At 48.8% G+C, this 18,165-nt stretch overlaps 1 protein-coding gene across 1 annotated transcript in view; it reads right to left on the reverse strand.

The window, feature by feature from the left end:
* Nucleotides 1–18,165, reverse strand: part of nphp4 (nephronophthisis 4) — a 425,525-nt gene that overhangs the window by 219,505 nt on the left and 187,855 nt on the right. The window contains exon 7 of the mRNA XM_079525926.1: nt 9,104–9,324. Within this exon, the coding sequence (XP_079382052.1) occupies nt 9,104–9,324 (221 nt within the window). The remainder of the gene's footprint in view (nt 1–9,103; nt 9,325–18,165) is intronic.

Below are 18,165 nucleotides of genomic sequence, written 5' to 3' on the forward strand. Positions count from 1 at the left end.
AGAGGACGCTCAGGTACTACAATGTCTAGGAGGAGGAGGAGGACACCGAGAGGACGCTCAGGTACTACAATGTCTAGGAGGAGGAGGACAGGGAGAGGACGCTCAGGTACTACAATGTCTAGGAGGAGGAGGACAGCGAGAGGACGCTCAGGTACTACAATGTCTAGGAGGAGGAGGACAGCGAGAGGACGCTCAGGTACTACAATGTCTAGGAGGAGGAGGACAGCGAGAGGACGCTCAGGTACTACAATGTCTAGGAGGAGGAGGACAGTGAGAGGACGCTCAGGTACTACAATGTCTAGGAGGAGGAGGACAGCGAGAGGACGCTCAGGTACTACAATGTCTAGGAGGAGGAGGACAGCGAGAGGACGCTCAGGTACTACAATGTCTAGGAGGAGGAGGACAGCGAGAGGACGCCCAGGTACTACAATGTCTAGGAGGAGGACAGTGAGAGGACGCTCAGGTACTACAATGTCTAGGAGGAGGAGGACAGCGAGAGGACGCTCAGGTACTACAATGTCTAGGAGGAGGAGGACAGCGAGAGGACGCCCAGGTACTACAATGTCTAGGAGGAGGACAGTGAGAGGACGCTCAGGTACTACAATGTCTAGGAGGAGGAGGACAGCGAGAGGACGCCCAGGTACTACAATGTCTAGGAGGAGGAGGACAGCGAGAGGACGCTCAGGTACTACAATGTCTAGGAGGAGGAGGACAGCGAGAGGACGCTCAGGTACTACAATGTCTAGGAGGAGGAGGACAGTGAGAGGACGCTCAGGTACTACAATGTCTAGGAGGAGGAGGACAGCGAGAGGACGCTCAGGTACTACAATGTCTAGGAGGAGGAGGACAGCGAGAGGACGCTCAGGTACTACAATGTCTAGGAGGAGGAGGACAGCGAGAGGACGCTCAGGTACTACAATGTCTAGGAGGAGGAGGACAGAGAGAGGACGCTCAGGTACTACAATGTCTAGGAGGAGGAGGACAGGGAGAGGACGCTCAGGTACTACAATGTCTAGGAGGAGGAGGACAGGGAGAGGACGCTCAGGTACTACAATGTCTAGGAGGAGGAGGACAGCGAGAGGACGCTCAGGTACTACAATGTCTAGGAGGAGGAGGAGGACAGCGAGAGGACGCTCAGGTACTACAATGTCGGGGAAACGAAAGAAAGTAACAGCCGGACAGGGCAAGGTGGACACGAGCAACTCAAAAAGAAGAAAAAGGCATGTGAGGGCATGGAGTGGGGAGGGGGGGGTTGGTTGGGCGCTGGAAAAGGTCTCCTGCCCCAGCCAGATGGAAAAGCAATGCTTCCAAAGTAGTACAGCACATTTTTACACTTTGTTTTTAAACCCATTTTGGACTATTCCGATTCTAAAAACACCTTCTAAATACCGACCTAAGTATTATGAAAATTGTTCAAATATTTATTACAAAATTACAAACATGTTATGCTGCCAATACGTAGCAACCCCAAAAGGGGTTCCCATCCAGAATGGGATAATAGAAAAATGAAATTCAACTAGAAAAAGTGCTCCTCAGAGTACAGATCTCTACAAAGTCAGGAACATTTGTGATGTTATTTGAACAAAATGTGTAGGAGTAATATAAACATGTGTTTAGTTTAGTCGTTTTGTTTCTTTTGTTTTGGTAATGGTGCCTCCTGGTGGCGCTATAATAAAGCAACGTTAAAAGGGTGGTATGAATTGTTCCTCAGCCTAGTGGGAATGTGCGTGCACAGTTTCAGATTTGGAGTTCATGCTTTGTGGCAGTTTGTTCTAAACGGGCCAGTCATGCAAACGTTTGATGTCGATCTGGAACATTTGGGGCAGAGGTGTAGTCGTTGGCATCCCGGGAGTGTGTGTACACAGTTTGGCAGCGACCGGGCCAACGGTGTAGTAGAATACAAATAAAATGGTGGTGTGGAACGTGTGTGTCAAATTTTAAGTCGGTGGGGCGAACGGTTCTCGAGTTATATGTGGATTACAGACATACGTACGCACGCACGTACACATGTACACATGTACTCCTGTGTGAGATACACACTTGATAGATGTCCATCCTTCACAGTTCATAAATGAACACCCTACTTTGTCATTGTACAGTGCCAGATTAAATAGGCCAAAAAATATTAGGGTTGAGCTTGTGTTTTTTTAGCATGTTTTGACTTTGCGTGAGGCAACTACAGGTTGTGGTTTTTTTATTATTATTATTTGAATCCTGAAAGAAACAGTTTCCACCCGACAGCAATGATACACTGAGTATTAATTCAAAATGTAGAAATGGACCTGCAAGGATTAAATTAACACTGAGTGGCTTGACACACTTTCTAATAGAAAGGCTAATTAAATTGTATTTTTTCATTCTACCTTGTGCCCCACAGGTGACAGGGTATAGCTGAGTGGCTTGACACACTATTAGAAAAGCCCATTTCATTTTATTTGTATTCTACTTTGTCCCCCACAGGATGTTTTTTGTTTTTTTATGCCATTCTGTTCTAAAACACACCGGAGCCACGACAAGTGAAACAGACTGTTGGCTTTAACTGAGAGAGCAAATGAAAAAAGGCATAATGTAATTGTCGCCTACACTTTTGTTATCACAGACGACTGCATTTATTTTTCTCAGTTTTTTTTGTTACAGGCTGAGGTTTCTGCTGGAAGCTATAAACATAATAGTCATTTCTTTTATAATTTTTTGTTTTAACAGACTGTTGGCTTTAACTGAGAGAGCAAATGAAAAAAGGCATAATGTAATTGTCACCTACACTTTTGTTATCACAGACGACTGCATTTATTTTTCTCAGTTTTTTTTGTTACAGGCTGAGGTTTATTCTGCTGGAAGCTATAAACATAATAGTCATTTTTTTTATAATTTTTGTTTTGTTCCCGTTAAGCGACGACAGATGCCTAACTGGCTGCGGGTAATGTAATGGCAGGTATCGACTGAATGGCAATTACGCTTCTCCATGTAACACGGTAATTGCGTGGGGAGGTGCTCTGATTGTTTAGTGTGTGTGCGTGCCTGTGTGTGCACGTGCTTGCGTGTGTTGAAGTGTTTTTGACTTTGTATGTACACATGTGCAAATTGTGCATGCGAGTGTGCCTGCTCTTGGGCTCATAAGATGCCCACGTAATCACCCACATAATTGCCACATAATGTGCTATAGCATCTCACATAAATCGTGATTCTCAGTGGGCAAATACAGATTCAGTGGTGGGTTGCATATCAGTTGGCTGCGTTTCGGCTTCTAAGTGGGCATTCGGTTCCTTTCCTTGTCATTACTGGATATCCTCCAACCACAGTTAAACGGTTTGACTGACGCTGCCGATGGCTGCCATCGACATAGATATAGATAGGGCTTTTATCCAAAGCAGTTAACCATGTATGTTACAGGGCGCTGTGGGTGGTGCAGGGATACAGCATCCTCTCACGACTACGTGCGGAGTCTAGGAGTATACGAACACTATTGGCTGCATGTGTTTTGGGGGGGCAGGGAAGCCAGGCAAGGAGGGCGATCTTTGTCACTGCACTTAGAGGACTGCTAATGGCTGGAGTGGTGCCAGTCAGTGAGGGAGGGGGGTGTTGAAAGTGGGGAGTAGTAGGACACGGACGCTATGTCCTCCCGGTTGGGGCTCCCCTCACTGGGCAGGTGAGTACAATAGCAGTGGCAACCTAGAAAATGGGATAAGGATACATAACAAGAAAGAAAAGGCGCACGCACGCACGCACGCACACACGCACGCACGCACGCACACACACACACACACACACACGCACACACACACACACACACACACACACACACACACACACACACACACACACACACAGGAGGGCCTCATCTTGCGCTGCTAAAGGACACTTCGATATAAAGACAGGACAAGATCGGAATCGAACCAGGGACCTTCCGGTTCATAGGTGGTCACTTCACTTCTCGAGCCAAAAAAGAAAATCTGTAAAAAAATGATCGGCCAGCAGTTCTGATGAAACACTGTATTAGAACATTGTAGAGGTGTAATCTATTGCTACTATCCTCGTGAATCTTGGAATGGACTTAAAATGATTGACTGTGTTCAGAATTATGTGGAATAATAATTGTGCAGTATGCAGTAACTTCTATGGTTGGCAGTCATTCGAGTGTGTGCGTGCTTGTGTGCGTGCGTGTGTGTGTGTGTGTGTGTGTGTGTGTGTGTGTGTGTGTGTGTGTGTGTGTGTGTGTGTGTGCGTGTGTGTGTGTGAACCAATTTAGATTTCAATTAGGTATTTTCCAAACACTGCTGTCAGTGGAATCTCCCCAAGCCCGTTGGGAATGGACATCATTAAGAAATGAGACATTGCTCTAAAAATAGAGCAATCATCATTACGAAGTGAGACAATGCTCTAAACATTTTGAGCATTGTCAAAACATTTTGGAATATAGAAAACTTCTACATTCACGTAAGGTACATTATTTTTTGACCAACTATAAAGAGGTACCATCGCTACGGGTGCACTGACGACATCTGTCCCGGCTACGTGCTTTTGTATTTTACTGCTGATCAGAGGCTTGGCCTACAAGGAAACCTCCAGCACTGCAGCGAGAGCATATGCAGTTTGATGGGGTTGTCAGGTATCATGCTGTTTCTGGGGGGGAAATAATAATAGTAATCATCCCAGGGGGAAACGGCAGCGGCAGCAACATCTGCTTGTTTGGCTGTGACGGGAAAACATACGCTGGAATACCCATGCTTCCTTTATGAGGACTGATGTTTGTATGGAAACTGTCGGTGCGTGTCTGTGTGTGTGTGTGTGGGTGGGTGTGTGTGTGTGTGTGTGTGTGTGTGTGTGTGTGTGTGTGTGTACTGTGTGTCTGTCTGTGTATGTCTGTGTGAGTGTCTGTGTGCGTGCGTGCGTGTGTGTCTGTGTGCGTGCATGCGTGCATGCTTTTGGAGCAAGGTCAATGTGTTAAGGGGTATGCAGAATGTATTGAGGTTGTGCATGATTGAGTGAAAGAAATGTAAGCTTATGTAAGGGACTGTGTGTGGGATGTGTGTGTGTACTGTATGTCTGTGTGTGTGTGTGTGTGTGTGTGTGTGTGTGTGCGTGCGTGCGTGCGTGCGTGCGTGCGTGCGTGCGTGCGTGCGTGCGTGCGTGCGTGCGTGCGTGCGTGCGAGCGTGCGTGCGTGCGTGCGTGCGTGCGTGCGTGCGTGCGTGCGTGCGTGCGTGCGTGCGTGCGTGCGTGCGTGCGTGCGTGCGTTTGGAGCAAGGTCAATGTGTTAAGGGGTATGCAGAATGTATTGAGGTTGCACATGATTGAGTGAAAGAAATGTAAGCTTATGTAAGGGATGTGTGTGTGTGTGTGGGATGTGTGTGTGTGTGTGTGTGCAAGGATTTTAACAGCAGCTGGGATAGCTAAAGAATATGGCTTGTGCAATTCAGCAGATTATACACCAAAGCTATAAATCCTTAAAACTCCAAGGGCATAACAAGTGACTGAAGTTGTTCATTATTGCCCCTTGTTGATTAGGAGTCTCAGTGTCACGTTACTCTATTCCGTATGCATTACCTCCCCCCTCTCAAAGGACCTTGGAGTTGTTTGTGAGAAATTCGATGTGATGTCTGACGAAGTGGTGTCCAAGTGGTTGGGAGGTTAGTTTCAGGTCTATACAAGTTGTCCCTTGTGGTTATTCAGCAGACATTCCACTAGTGGTCCGGGGACCACCAGTGGTGCTTGAGAGCGTTCCAGGTGGTCCCCAGCTAAATGATGCGTGGTTGTTGGTAACCAAATGGACCATTATTAGATCTTTAACTCTTGAGAGCGTTTAAAATGATCCAAATGGGACCCATACGGGTCCATTTTGATCAACGTTTGCCTCTCTCCTATAGCCGGGGACCCCCTGGAACTCCCTCAAGGACCCCTAGGGGTCCCCCGGACCCCACTTTGGGAACCACTGGTGTAAACAAACAACACGTGCCTGTCTGGTCGTTCTCACCTGTCCTTGGTCAGGGTGGAGGTGGTGGTGGTGGTGGTGGTGGTGTGTCTGGAGACTGTTCTCACCTGTCCTTGGTCGGGGTGGTGGAGGTGGTGGTGGTGTCTGGAGACTGTCCTCACCTGTCCTTGGTCGGGGTGGTGGAGGTGGTGGTGGTGTCTGGAGACTGTCCTCACCTGTCCTTGGTCGGGGTGGTGGAGGTGGTGGTGGTGTCTGGAGACTGTCCTCACCTGTCCTTGGTCGGGGTGGAGGTGGTGGAGGTGGTGGAGGTGGTGGTGGTGGTGTCTGGAGACTGTTCTCACCTGTCCTTGGTCGGGGTGGTGGAGGTGGTGGTGGTGTCTGGAGACTGTCCTCACCTGTCCTTGGTCGGGGTGGAGGTGGTGGTGTGGTGTGTGGAGACTGTTCTCACCTGTCCTTGGTCGGGGTGGAGGTGGTGGTGGTGGTGTGGAGACTGTCCTCACCTGTCCTTGGTCAGGGTGGAGGTGGTGGTGGTGTGTCTGGAGACTGTCCTCACCTGTCCTTGGTCGGGGTGGAGGTGGTGGTGTGGTGTGTGGAGACTGTTCTCACCTGTCCTTGGTCGGGGTGGTGGAGGTGGTGGTGGTGTCTGGAGACTGTCCTCACCTGTCCTTGGTCAGGGTGGAGGTGGTGGTGGTGGTGTCTGGAGACTGTTCTCACCTGTCCTTGGTCGGGGTGGAGGTGGTGGTGGTGTGTGTGGAGACTGTTCTCACCTGTCCTTGGTCGGGGTGGTGGAGGTGGTGGTGGTGTGTGTGGAGACTGTTCTCACCTGTCCTTGGTCGGGGTGGAGGTGGTGGTGTGGTGTGTGGAGACTGTTCTCACCTGTCCTTGGTCGGGGTGGTGGAGGTGGTGGTGGTGTGTGTGGAGACTGTTCTCACCTGTCCTTGGTCGGGGTGGTGGTGGTGATGGTGTGGTGTGTGGAGACTGTTCTCACCTGTCCTTGGTCGGGGTGGTGGAGGTGGTGGTGGTGTGTGTGGAGACTGTTCTCACCTGTCCTTGGTCGGGGTGGAGGTGGTGGTGTGGTGTGTGGAGACTGTTCTCACCTGTCCTTGGTCAGGGTGGAGGTGGTGGTGTAGTGTGTGGAGACTGTTCTCACCTGTCCTTGGTCAGGGTGGTGGTGGTGGTGGTGTGGTGTGTGGAGACTGTTCTCACCTGTCCTTGGTCAGGGTGGAGGTGGTGGTGTAGTGTGTGGAGACTGTTCTCACCTGTCCTTGGTCAGGGTGGAGGTGGTGGTGTAGTGTGTGGAGACTGTTCTCACCTGTCCTTGGTCAGGGTGGTGGTGGTGGTGGTGTGGTGTGTGGAGACTGTTCTCACCTGTCCTTGGTCAGGGTGGTGGTGGTGGTGGTGTGGTGTGTGGAGACTGTTCTCACCTGTCCTTGGTCAGGGTGGAGGTGGTGGTGTAGTGTGTGGAGACTGTTCTCACCTGTCCTTGGTCAGGGTGGAGGTGGTGGTGTGGTGTGTGGAGACTGTTCTCACCTGTCCTTGGTCAGGGTGGTGGTGGTGGTGGTGTGGTGTGTGGAGACTGTTCTCACCTGTCCTTGGTCAGGGTGGTGGTGGTGGTGGTGTGGTGTGTGGAGACTGTTCTCACCTGTCCTTGGTCAGGGTGGTGGTGGTGGTGGTGTGGTGTGTGGAGACTGTTCTCACCTGTCCTTGGTCGGGGTGGAGGTGGTGGTGTGGTGTGTGGAGACTGTTCTCACCTGTCCTTGGTCGGGGTGGAGGTGGTGGTGGTGGTGTGGTGGTCTGGAGACTGTTCTCACCTGTCCTTGGTCGGGGTGGAGGTGGTGGTGGTGTGGTGTGTGGAGACTGTTCTCACCTGTCCTTGGTCGGGGTGGAGGTGGTGGTGGTGGTGTGGAGACTGTTCTCACCTGTCCTTGGTCGGGGTGGAGGTGGTGGTGTGGTGTGTGGAGACTGTTCTCACCTGTCCTTGGTCGGGGTGGTGGCGGTGGTGGTGGTGGTGTGGTGTGTGGAGACTGTTCTCACCTGTCCTTGGTCGGGGTGGAGGTGGTGGTGTGGTGTGTGGAGACTGTTCTCACCTGTCCTTGGTCGGGGTGGTGGAGGTGGTGGTGGTGTGGTGTGTGTGGAGACTGTTCTCACCTGTCCTTGGTCGGGGTGGTGGAGGTGGTGGTGGTGTGGTGTGTGTGGAGACTGTTCTCACCTGTCCTTGGTCGGGGTGGTGGAGGTGGTGGTGGTGTGTGTGGAGACTGTTCTCACCTGTCCTTGGTCGGGGTGGTGGAGGTGGTGGTGGTGTGGTGTGTGGAGACTGTTCTCACCTGTCCTTGGTCGGGGTGGTGGTGGTGGTGGTGTGTGTGGAGACTGTTCTCACCTGTCCTTGGTCGGGGTGGTGGAGGTGGTGGTGGTGTGGTGTGTGGAGACTGTTCTCACCTGTCCTTGGTCGGGGTGGAGGTGGTGGTGTGGTGTGTGGAGACTGTTCTCACCTGTCCTTGGTCGGGGTGGTGGAGGTGGTGGTGGTGTGTGGAGACTGTTCTCACCTGTCCTTGGTCGGGGTGGAGGTGGTGGTGTGGTGTGTGGAGACTGTTCTCACCTGTCCTTGGTCGGGGTGGAGGTGGTGGTGTGGTGTGTGGAGACTGTTCTCACCTGTCCTTGGTCGGGGTGGTGGAGGTGGTGGTGGTGTGTGGAGACTGTTCTCACCTGTCCTTGGTCGGGGTGGTGGAGGTGGTGGTGGTGTGTGGAGACTGTTCTCACCTGTCCTTGGTCGGGGTGGAGGTGGTGGTGTGGTGTGTGGAGACTGTTCTCACCTGTCCTTGGTCGGGGTGGAGGTGGTGGTGTGGTGTGTGGAGACTGTTCTCACCTGTCCTTGGTCGGGGTGGAGGTGGTGGTGGTGTGTGGAGACTGTTCTCACCTGTTCTTGGCCGGGGTGGAGGTGTGGTGTCTGAAGACTGTTCTCACCTGTCCTTGGTCGGGGTGGAGGTGGTGGTGTGGTGTCTGGAGACTGTTCTCACCTGTCCTTGGTCGGGGTGGAGGTGGTGGTGTGGTGTCTGGAGACTGTTCTCACCTGTCCTTGGTCGGGGTGGAGGTGGTGGTGTGGTGTGTGGAGACTGTTCTCACCTGTCCTTGGTCGGGGTGGTGGAGGTGGTGTTGTGGTGTGTGGAGACTGTTCTCACCTGTCCTTGGTCGGGGTGGTGGCGGTGGTGCTGTGTCTGGAGACGCTGCCCGCGGCCCGCGTCCTCCTACTCCCCGCGGCCTGCTGCGGATGCAGCACCACCACCTGGGGCTTGTCCAGGAAGCCCCAGCCGTTGTGCACCCCCACGTGGAGCCTCCTCTCCTGGATGGCCACCGTCCTCTGCAGCGGCACTGCTCCCCCCTCTGGTCCTCTCAGCTGCTTCTGAAAGTCAACGGGTGGAAGACAAAAGGTCCTCAACATGCTCTACTAGTATAGTATCGATGCTGCATGAATGTAGAAATACTCTGTTAAGTACAAGTTCGGTGTTCAAAAATGTACTTGAGAAAAGGTATTACAAAGGTATTGGCGTCAAAATGTGCATTGGCATTAGAGAACCAATAGTAAAAGTAGTCATTGTGCAGAATGTCCCATTTCAAGTTTTCAAATGTTTGAACATCGTTTGAAAATAGCCGATCTACAAGCTCACAATGCGACGCATTGTGAGCTTGTAGCTCGGCTATTTTCAAATGCCCGAAATGTATATAGGGCTGAAGTTGTTAATGTATGTTTTTTTATATATAATAGTTAAAATCTCCAATGTATTAGTAACTAAAGGTTCCAAATAAGTGCAGTGGAGTAAAACTGTAAAAAGTACAATATTTGACTCTGAGATGTAAGTAAGCAAATAAAAAAAAAAGAAATAAAAAGAAATAAGTAAAAGCATTGGAAATTGAAAATGTCCAAATTGTAAAGTACAGTACTTGGTTACTTTCCACCACTGCTGAAAGTCACATAGAGAAGTTAAGAAGAAGAGTTCTAAGGAGATTATATTCCAATTCCATAAGGATATAAGAAAAGAAAAAAAGAATAGCATGGGGAGGTAGGAGGATTATGCATGTAGTTCAGTTACGCACTGAAATCCTCACTGTTCGTTTAGCTCAGAAAACTCTTTTGAAGATAAATTAACAAATTACACTTTTACGGCATAAATTATTGTTTGACCTAACTAGGGTTGACTTGTCCCTAACTAGGGTTGACTTGTCCCTAAGTAGGGTTGACTTGTCCCTAACTAGGGTTGTTCCATCACTGGGCCGATCATAAATGGTAAATGGTGCATTTATATAGCGCCTTTATCCAAGGTGCTTTACATAGATTGTGCATTACATTCACCCATTCACATAATTTCACACACACATTCACACACCGGTTGTGGCGGAAACCATGCAAGGCACCAACCAGCACATCAGGAGCAATTAGGGGTTCAGTGTCTTGCACAAGGACACTTCGACACTAACTCTGGGGGAGCCCGGGTTCGAACTGGCAACCTTGCGGTTACCATCCGGCCACTCTACCCCTGAGCCACCGCCGCCCCCTCAGTACGATCATGTCATGCCTAGTATCAATATTACATCCATATCATGATATTACTCAGGGCAATTAATTAGGGGCGGCGGTGGTTCAGGGGTAGAGTGTCCGGAACCGCAAGGTTCCCAGTTCGAACCCGGGCTCCCCCAGAGTTAGTGTCTAAGTGTCCTTGAGCAAGACTCTGAACCCCAAATTGCTCCCGATACTCAAAATCAAACGATCGGATTCGGATCGGGAGCAAAATAACGTGATTGGGACATCCCTATCCCAAATGTATTATTAAGAGTGATTATTTCACACCCCTCCCAATCTAAGTATTGGACAGTATTAGGATGTTGATATTGATTTTGTATTCATCCCCAAATCACACCGTAGAAGGCACGAGTGTCTATTTCAAACAACAAAGTGTTTTTTTGACAGCAGCAACTTCCTGTCATAATTTCACTATCTAACTATTAAAGAGTGCATGAAAACGATCCAAGCGTGTGGCTGTCTTCTGCACCGTCTCACTTTAATGGCTATACAATCTATTCCCAAAGGAATCGACCGACTTTTCAAGCCCTATAATCTCTTTCATCAGCAACATTACACACTGCAAAGCGGCGAAGAGCGGCACAGTTAACGTAGGAGTTTCAGCCGTGCGTGTTCGGCAGCGATCGCGCAAGACCGAGCAAGTGCTAATCCTTTTGAAATTGTGCAAAACTAGCTTGTTCCACCCACTTAATCCATTTAGGCCTGACGTCGAAATAAAAAAAAATGTCTTACCTATGTTTCTATATCAGTGGTGTTCAATATTTCATGTCAAGGACCCCAAAGAATATATGTACTGTAAGTGGCCGCCAACCCCATCTATATGTTGTTCCAGGCACCCCCAGAAGCAAAGATTTGAGTTAATACGTTCACTCTGAAAGAATATATATTCAAAGATTTGCGCCACATTTTCACGATTTTTCAAAAATAGCGGACCTACAAGCTCGTAGCGCGGCACTCGGTGCCGCGCTATGAGCTTGTAGATCTGCTATTTTTCAACAGCTAAGTATAGCCTTGCCGAGCCATGAGGCCCATAGGGCAGGAGACTATCTCCTGTTTCTGTAGCGTGAGGCAGCATGATGTACAAGTACACCCCCTGGACATGACGCTAGTATGTCGCAGGGACTTACCCCCAATCTAACCCTTGATGCTGAGTGCCAAGCAGGGAGGCACTGGGTCCCATTTTTAGAGTCTTTGGTATGACCCGGCCGGGGATTGAACCCCGACCTCCCAGTCTCAGGGCGGACACTCTAACCACAAGGCCACTGAGCTGGTTCAACAGCTAAAGCATAACATAATGCTTAAAACACCAAAAGGGGTTCCCGTTCAGAAGGGGTTAACATGCACAGTGGCCTAAAGCATTAGTGTGCTGTGAAAAAAAGGGGGAAGAAAAACATTCTGGAAACACAGAGAAAACTACATATTTGACACGCAGAGCAGATTCTCTCTTTCTATGGCTCATCCAAAAGGTGAAAAGACACAGCTTTAGCAAAAGGCCTTGTTACGCAACGCTAGACATCCACTTCCGACCCACTACTATTATCTCGCTCCGTGTAGGGGGAGGATTACAAAACGGACAATGAAGCTTCTGGATTACATTTATTTCACCACAAATCATAAATAAAATGTTCTAAACCAAAGTCAAGGCTGTGGGAACACCAGGGGGGGAGAGACTATATAGTGCGATAAAAAACTGGAGAATGTGTTGTATGTATGCCAAACAAAAGACAGGATTAGTACATCTCATCGTGTGGATCTTTTGCTAAGATAAAATGCGAGGAACACTGTACATTCCTGTGGGTTCATCTAACTCAGAGGGTGTACAAGTCAAACCAAATGGACCGAGTCTCAGTGTCGAGCGCTGCGTTCGTTAGAGCCGACTCGGCCCCGTCCGAGTTGTAACCCGATATGGACAGAATAGTCAATAATGTCAAACCCGAACTCACCCAGCCAGAACCAGCCACGGTAAAATAGCACTTCCGTACTAGTGAAAGCAACGCCCCCGTCCTGGTCAAAACAGTAGTAGTGTCATATGTACAGATTTGGGGGTTTTCTACAGTTGTGTATGTACGGAATTGCAATTCCGTACATTTTACGTATTTCTGTGAGATCAGGCTGGCTGTTCTTGCTTACTGTAAGGATTAAGATCGTCTGCTAAATGCGCACGCACGCACAGTCCAGACAGGATCGAGTTTGTATGCACTGTACAGTGTACGGTAAGACTACACATAGTAGCTAGGTGATGGATCAGATTTTGCACCATCTTTCATTTTCTCTGTGTCAACATGGTTAAAGTGTTCCGACATTGTTGCTGTTTTTTATCTGATGGGCTCCTCCTGGCGTGTCAACATTATTACATTAGCAGGTTAACCGTGGCTATGTTTATAGTGTTGCCCTGGAGAGAGTTTATAGTGTTACCCTGGAGAGAGTTTATAGTGTTACCCTGGAGAGAGACCTGCTTCTAATGGACACAACAACCCTGGAGAGAGACCTGCTTCTAATGGACACAACAACCCTGGAGAGAGACCTGCTTCTAATGGACACAACAACCCTGGAGAGAGACCTGCTTCTAATGGACACAACAACCCTGGAGAGAGACCTGCTTCTAATGGACACAACAACCCTGGAGAGAGACCCGCTTCTAATGGACACAACAACCCTGGAGAGAGACCTGCTTCTAATGGACACAACAACCCTGGTTGGAGAGAGACCTGCTTCTAATGGACACAACAACCCTGGAGAGAGACCTGCTTCTAATGGACACAACAACCCTGGAGAGAGACCTGCTTCTAATGGACACAACAACCCTGGAGAGAGACCTGCTTCTAATGGACACAACAACCCTGGAGAGAGACCTGCTTCTAATGGACAACAACCCTGGAGAGAGACCTGCTTCTAATGGACACAACAACCCTGGAGAGAGACCTGCTTCTAATGGACACAACAACCCTGGAGAGAGACCTGCTTCTAATGGACACAACAACCCTGGAGAGAGACCTGCTTCTAATGGACACAACAACCCTGGAGAGAGACCTGCTTCTAATGGACACAACAACCCTGGTTGCCACCAGTGGTGGAAAAAAGTACTCAAATGTGTTACTTAAGTAAAAGTATAAATACTGCAATGTAGAAGTCTAGAATTCAGAATTTACTTGTTTCAAAATGTGTTGAAAGTACAGAAGTATTGGTTTCAAAATGAGTGGCCTAGCAACCGGGCCGATTCTATAGAAATGGAAAACAGCAAGGCCTTCTTATATCGATAAAGCAATCGAAAACGTAATATTACAACAATGCGCTGGATTTGATAGAGTGTAAATACACTTTATTGCAGGAAAAGTGTCAACGTGTGGGAATCCGAAACGGGCATCAATCGCATCCCTCAAAGCATTTTAAAGACAAATAAAAAATGTAAGCCTCGTACGGAGCTCTTCTACGAGAGGAAACGCTTTGGCTGTTGATTTGGGTCCTGTGTTCTTCTTTGGAACAGGCCTGTGTTTACCTGTGTTTTCCAGCTCAAATCGGCTGCCAATCAACCGAAAGCTATGGTAAAATTAACCATGTTCTGGAAACCTGGAACTAAAATGAGTCTATTGTGGACAAAAGGAAAATAGGCTCCACTTTCCCAGACTGCAAAGGCACCATGTACAAATAACACCCTCGCTGTTGTTTACTCGTGGCCTCAAGCTGTATATATTACCATAATAATCTAAATCAAGCATGTTAATGTGGTGGTTACGCAAAGTCCTAATTAATTAATGAGCCAATAATCATCTCCAATCAAACATCGAGGGAGCCGTTGTTTTCTCCAAACTTGTGTTTTTCGTTTAGACCAATAATAATGCAAATGCTTGCCTCGGTTTAAAGCAGTCATTATGAGTTGTTTGTGGGTGACATGAATATATGCAAATTTGGAAAAAATAAATCAGAAACAAGTGTTGCACAAACTGAATCAATAGGAGTCCTTGTCACACACACAGTGAGACCTCAGTATGAGCTGTTCCACTTGTAATGCACATTGTAACAATGGAACCAAATGAACGCTACTGGGTGTTAAACTGTGCAAGTGGCTTCGCAGTTTACCGCTGGCACAAATGACAAACCCAGTGACCCAGTACTCGATTGTTTTACTTAAGGAAAAGTATAAATTATGCAATGTAGAGACACTCCGTTACAAGTAAAAGTCCAGAATTTTAAATTTACTTGAGTAAAAGTACAAAAGTATTGCTGTCAAAATGTAGCCTGGCTAAAGCCAGACGCGAATCAGCCGTTTACACGATTTGAGTCTGGTTTATTAGCCAGGCTAATCAAAATGTACTTAAAGTATCAAAGGTAGAAAGTACTCATTGTCAGTCAGTCAGTCAGTCAGTCAGTCAGTCAGTCAGTCAGTCAGTCAGCCAGCCAGCCAGCCAGTCAGCCAGCCAGCCAGCCAGCCAGTCAGTCAGTCAGTCAGTCAGCCAGCCAGCCAGCCAGCCAGTCAGCCAGCCAGCCAGTCAGCCAGCCAGCCAGCCAGTCAGCCAGCCAGCCAGCCAGCCAGCCAGTCAGCCAGCCAGCCAGCCAGTCAGCCAGCCAGCCAGCCAGCCAGCCAGCCAGCCAGCCAGTCAGCCAGCCAGCCAGTCAGCCAGCCAGCCAGCCAGCCAGCCAGCCAGCCAGCCAGCCAGCCAGCCAGCCAGCCAGCCAGCCAGCCAGCCAGCCAGCCAGCCAGCCAGCCAGCCAGCCAGCCAGCCAGTCAGCCAGCCAGCCAGCCAGCCAGCCAGTCAGTCAGTCAGCCAGCCAGCCAGCCAGCCAGCCAGCCAGCCAGCCAGCCAGCCAGCCAGCCAGCCAGTCAGCCAGTCAGCCAGCCAGCCAGCCAGCCAGCCAGTCAGTCAGTCAGCCAGCCAGCCAGCCAGTCAGTCTCTCTCACACACACTGTTGAAACTCGTTTCAATATCCACCCACACCTTCCCCAATCAAATTAGCATATCAATTGCATGTTTTTTTATTTAATTCAGCAGCATGAAGCTGGCCGTGTACTGCACAGCCCACGTCCTCCGTCGCTCTCTCCTGCTCTCGTCTTTTTCTTTTTACATTACATTTTGCTCTCAGCTAGATCTATGTCTCTCTGTCTTTCTGCAAGCCTTCATCATGGAACCACACTCTCCCTTTCACTATATCTGCTCAGCACTGCACGCCGAATAACAACCATTATTATCCCTTAAGTTCACCCGTTCAACCCAGTCTGTCTCTGTGACAACCGAAAGTCTCTGTGTTCCACTGATTGCTGTCCCTTCCCGTCTCCCTCCGCCTCGCAAGTTCCTCTGCACAGTAAACATATTATAATCCTCCACAAGCCTCTCCTCTTATTCCAAGTGTTTTGTTTATCCTCAGTGAGAAGGCGGCCAGGTTATTTTTTATTTTTTTATCTCACAATTTTGTAACCCATTTTTTTTCCACCCAGTGTCATTATCTAATGTAATCCTGGGCTCTACACTCCCTCTGCCAACCTGGGGAGAGCAACGGACTGACCTCATGCTTCTTTCAATGCATGAGGAGTCCAAGCCACTTCCAGGTGGGAGGAGTTTCCCCGGGTTGGACGTATAGCGCGTGGAGGGAACACTTTATTCCAACCAGTTACTTTCCCCTACATCAGGCGCCCCGGCTGGCCAGGGGGAGGCAGGACCACAAAAAATAACTTTAACCGTTTTTTAACAGTTTTCAGGGAAAAAAAACATGTTTCTGTGTCAGTGGTGCGTACAAATGGAACCAAATGGACCCGTAAGAGTCCATTTGTACACTCTGTTTGTCCGTTTGAGAACCACTGCAAATGGAACAGAGCCTTAATTAGTATCAACAGTAACACCTGTGAAGGAAGTAGGGAAGCGGCCCGGAAGTAGGAAGAGTTATTCTGTGTGCATTAAGGTTGGGCGATATGCCAATTCTTTTCAATCGCCCATCGTCTGTCCAAAAATCGCTGATAGACGATATATTTGTGTCATAAACGTAAAGCCCTACTGGTTAGAGCATGAACTGCAGGCGGACCCGTGGATTTATGACGAGGAAACCCCGTGCAGCTGGGCTTTAACAGTGAGCGCTCGTTTGCGAAAGTAGAGCGTTCTTCCGGGTGCTTCAAAACCATAGAGTATAAAGAAGGATAGAGACCGAACTGGAGCGCTAGCCGCTATTAATTTCAATAGAAGTTGCTCAGTGGCGTTTTGAAGCACCCGGAAGACTTCCGGAAGTATAATTATAACTCAATGGCTCGAGCGAGCGGAAGTTTAGCCTAGCCTAGCCTCGGACCTCAATTTTGAGGTCCGGGCTTTTCACGTGACATCATGAATGTCCATCCACTTCCATTAAGTGCTGCAATTCCACATTTCGCCAGTAGGTGGTGGCATCTTCAACGTTGGATAGCCTTACTGGGGGCTCGTTCAAAACGCCACTGAGCAACTTTCCACCAAAATGAATAGCAGGGGGCGGGGCTGTCGCTCCGGTTCGGTCTCTATCCTTTTATTATGATAGAGCCTAGGAACTAGACAAAGCCACTGAACGCACAGGTGACGCAGAAACACATCGCTGGCAAGTCACTCCAATTATGTTTGCAGCTGCTCGACAGGGCAGCAGACAGCGCTATCACAAGCCATGCGTTTTACCGGACGTCATTTTTTAAATTCTTTATTCAACAGCTTCTCGCCCAAGTGACTGCGACTATGTATGACAAGATGGCCGCACAAAAATAGCTTTCAGCTATATATAAAGATTAGAATTATGTCTCGTTTTTTTTTCCCCTCGCCTCCAATCTGTCAGCCATCGCCTTTTGTGGATCGCAGTGAGCCACAAAGAGACGGCGGCAGCCAGCATGCAGCCGGGAGAGAAGACCATTTATTGTCTCTCGTCAGACAAGCCTATAATGAAGTGATTGAGAGAGAGAGAGAGAGAGAGAGAGAGAGAGAGAGAGAGAGAGAGAGAGAGAGAGAGAGAGAGAGACAGAGACAGAAACAGAGACAGAGACAGAGACAGAGACAGAGAGAGAGAGAGAGAGAGACAGAGAGAGAGACAGAGAGAGAGAGAGAGAGAGAGAGAGAGAGAGAGAGAGAGAGAGAGAGAGACAGACAGACAGAGAGAGACAGACAGAGAGAGAGACAGAGAGAGACAGAGAGAGAGACAGACAGACAGAGAGAGACAGACAGAGAGAGAGACAGAGAGAGACAGAGAGAGAGACAGAGAGAGAGACAGAGAGAGAGAGACAGAGAGAGAGAGAGAGAGACAGACAGAGAGAGAGACAGAGAGAGAGACAGAGAGAGACAGACAGAGAGAGAGACAGAGAGAGACAGAGAGACAGAGAGACAGAGAGAGAGACAGAGAGACAGAGACAGACAGAGAGACAGAGAGACAGAGAGAGAGAGAGAGAATAAGATGGGAAAGAGAGATAGATGTTGGGATGCTTCTAAATGAGGAGCGGCGATTTGCAGTGGTGGAAAGTGTACATATTACTTAAGTACTGTACTTAAGTACAATTTTGAGGTATTTGTACTTTACTTGCGTATTTCCAATTTCCAGTACTTTTACTTCTGCTCCACTACATCTCAGAGGCAAATATTGTACTTTTAATCGATGTCATTCATTATACATTAATTCATTATGTAGCTATAGGTGAATGTTTTTAAAAGAAAGTCAACATTTGTCATTATTTTA

The sequence above is a fragment of the Electrona antarctica genome, assembly GCF_951216825.1.
Source record: "Electrona antarctica genome assembly, chromosome: 2".
Classification (NCBI taxonomy): domain Eukaryota; kingdom Metazoa; phylum Chordata; class Actinopteri; order Myctophiformes; family Myctophidae; genus Electrona; species Electrona antarctica.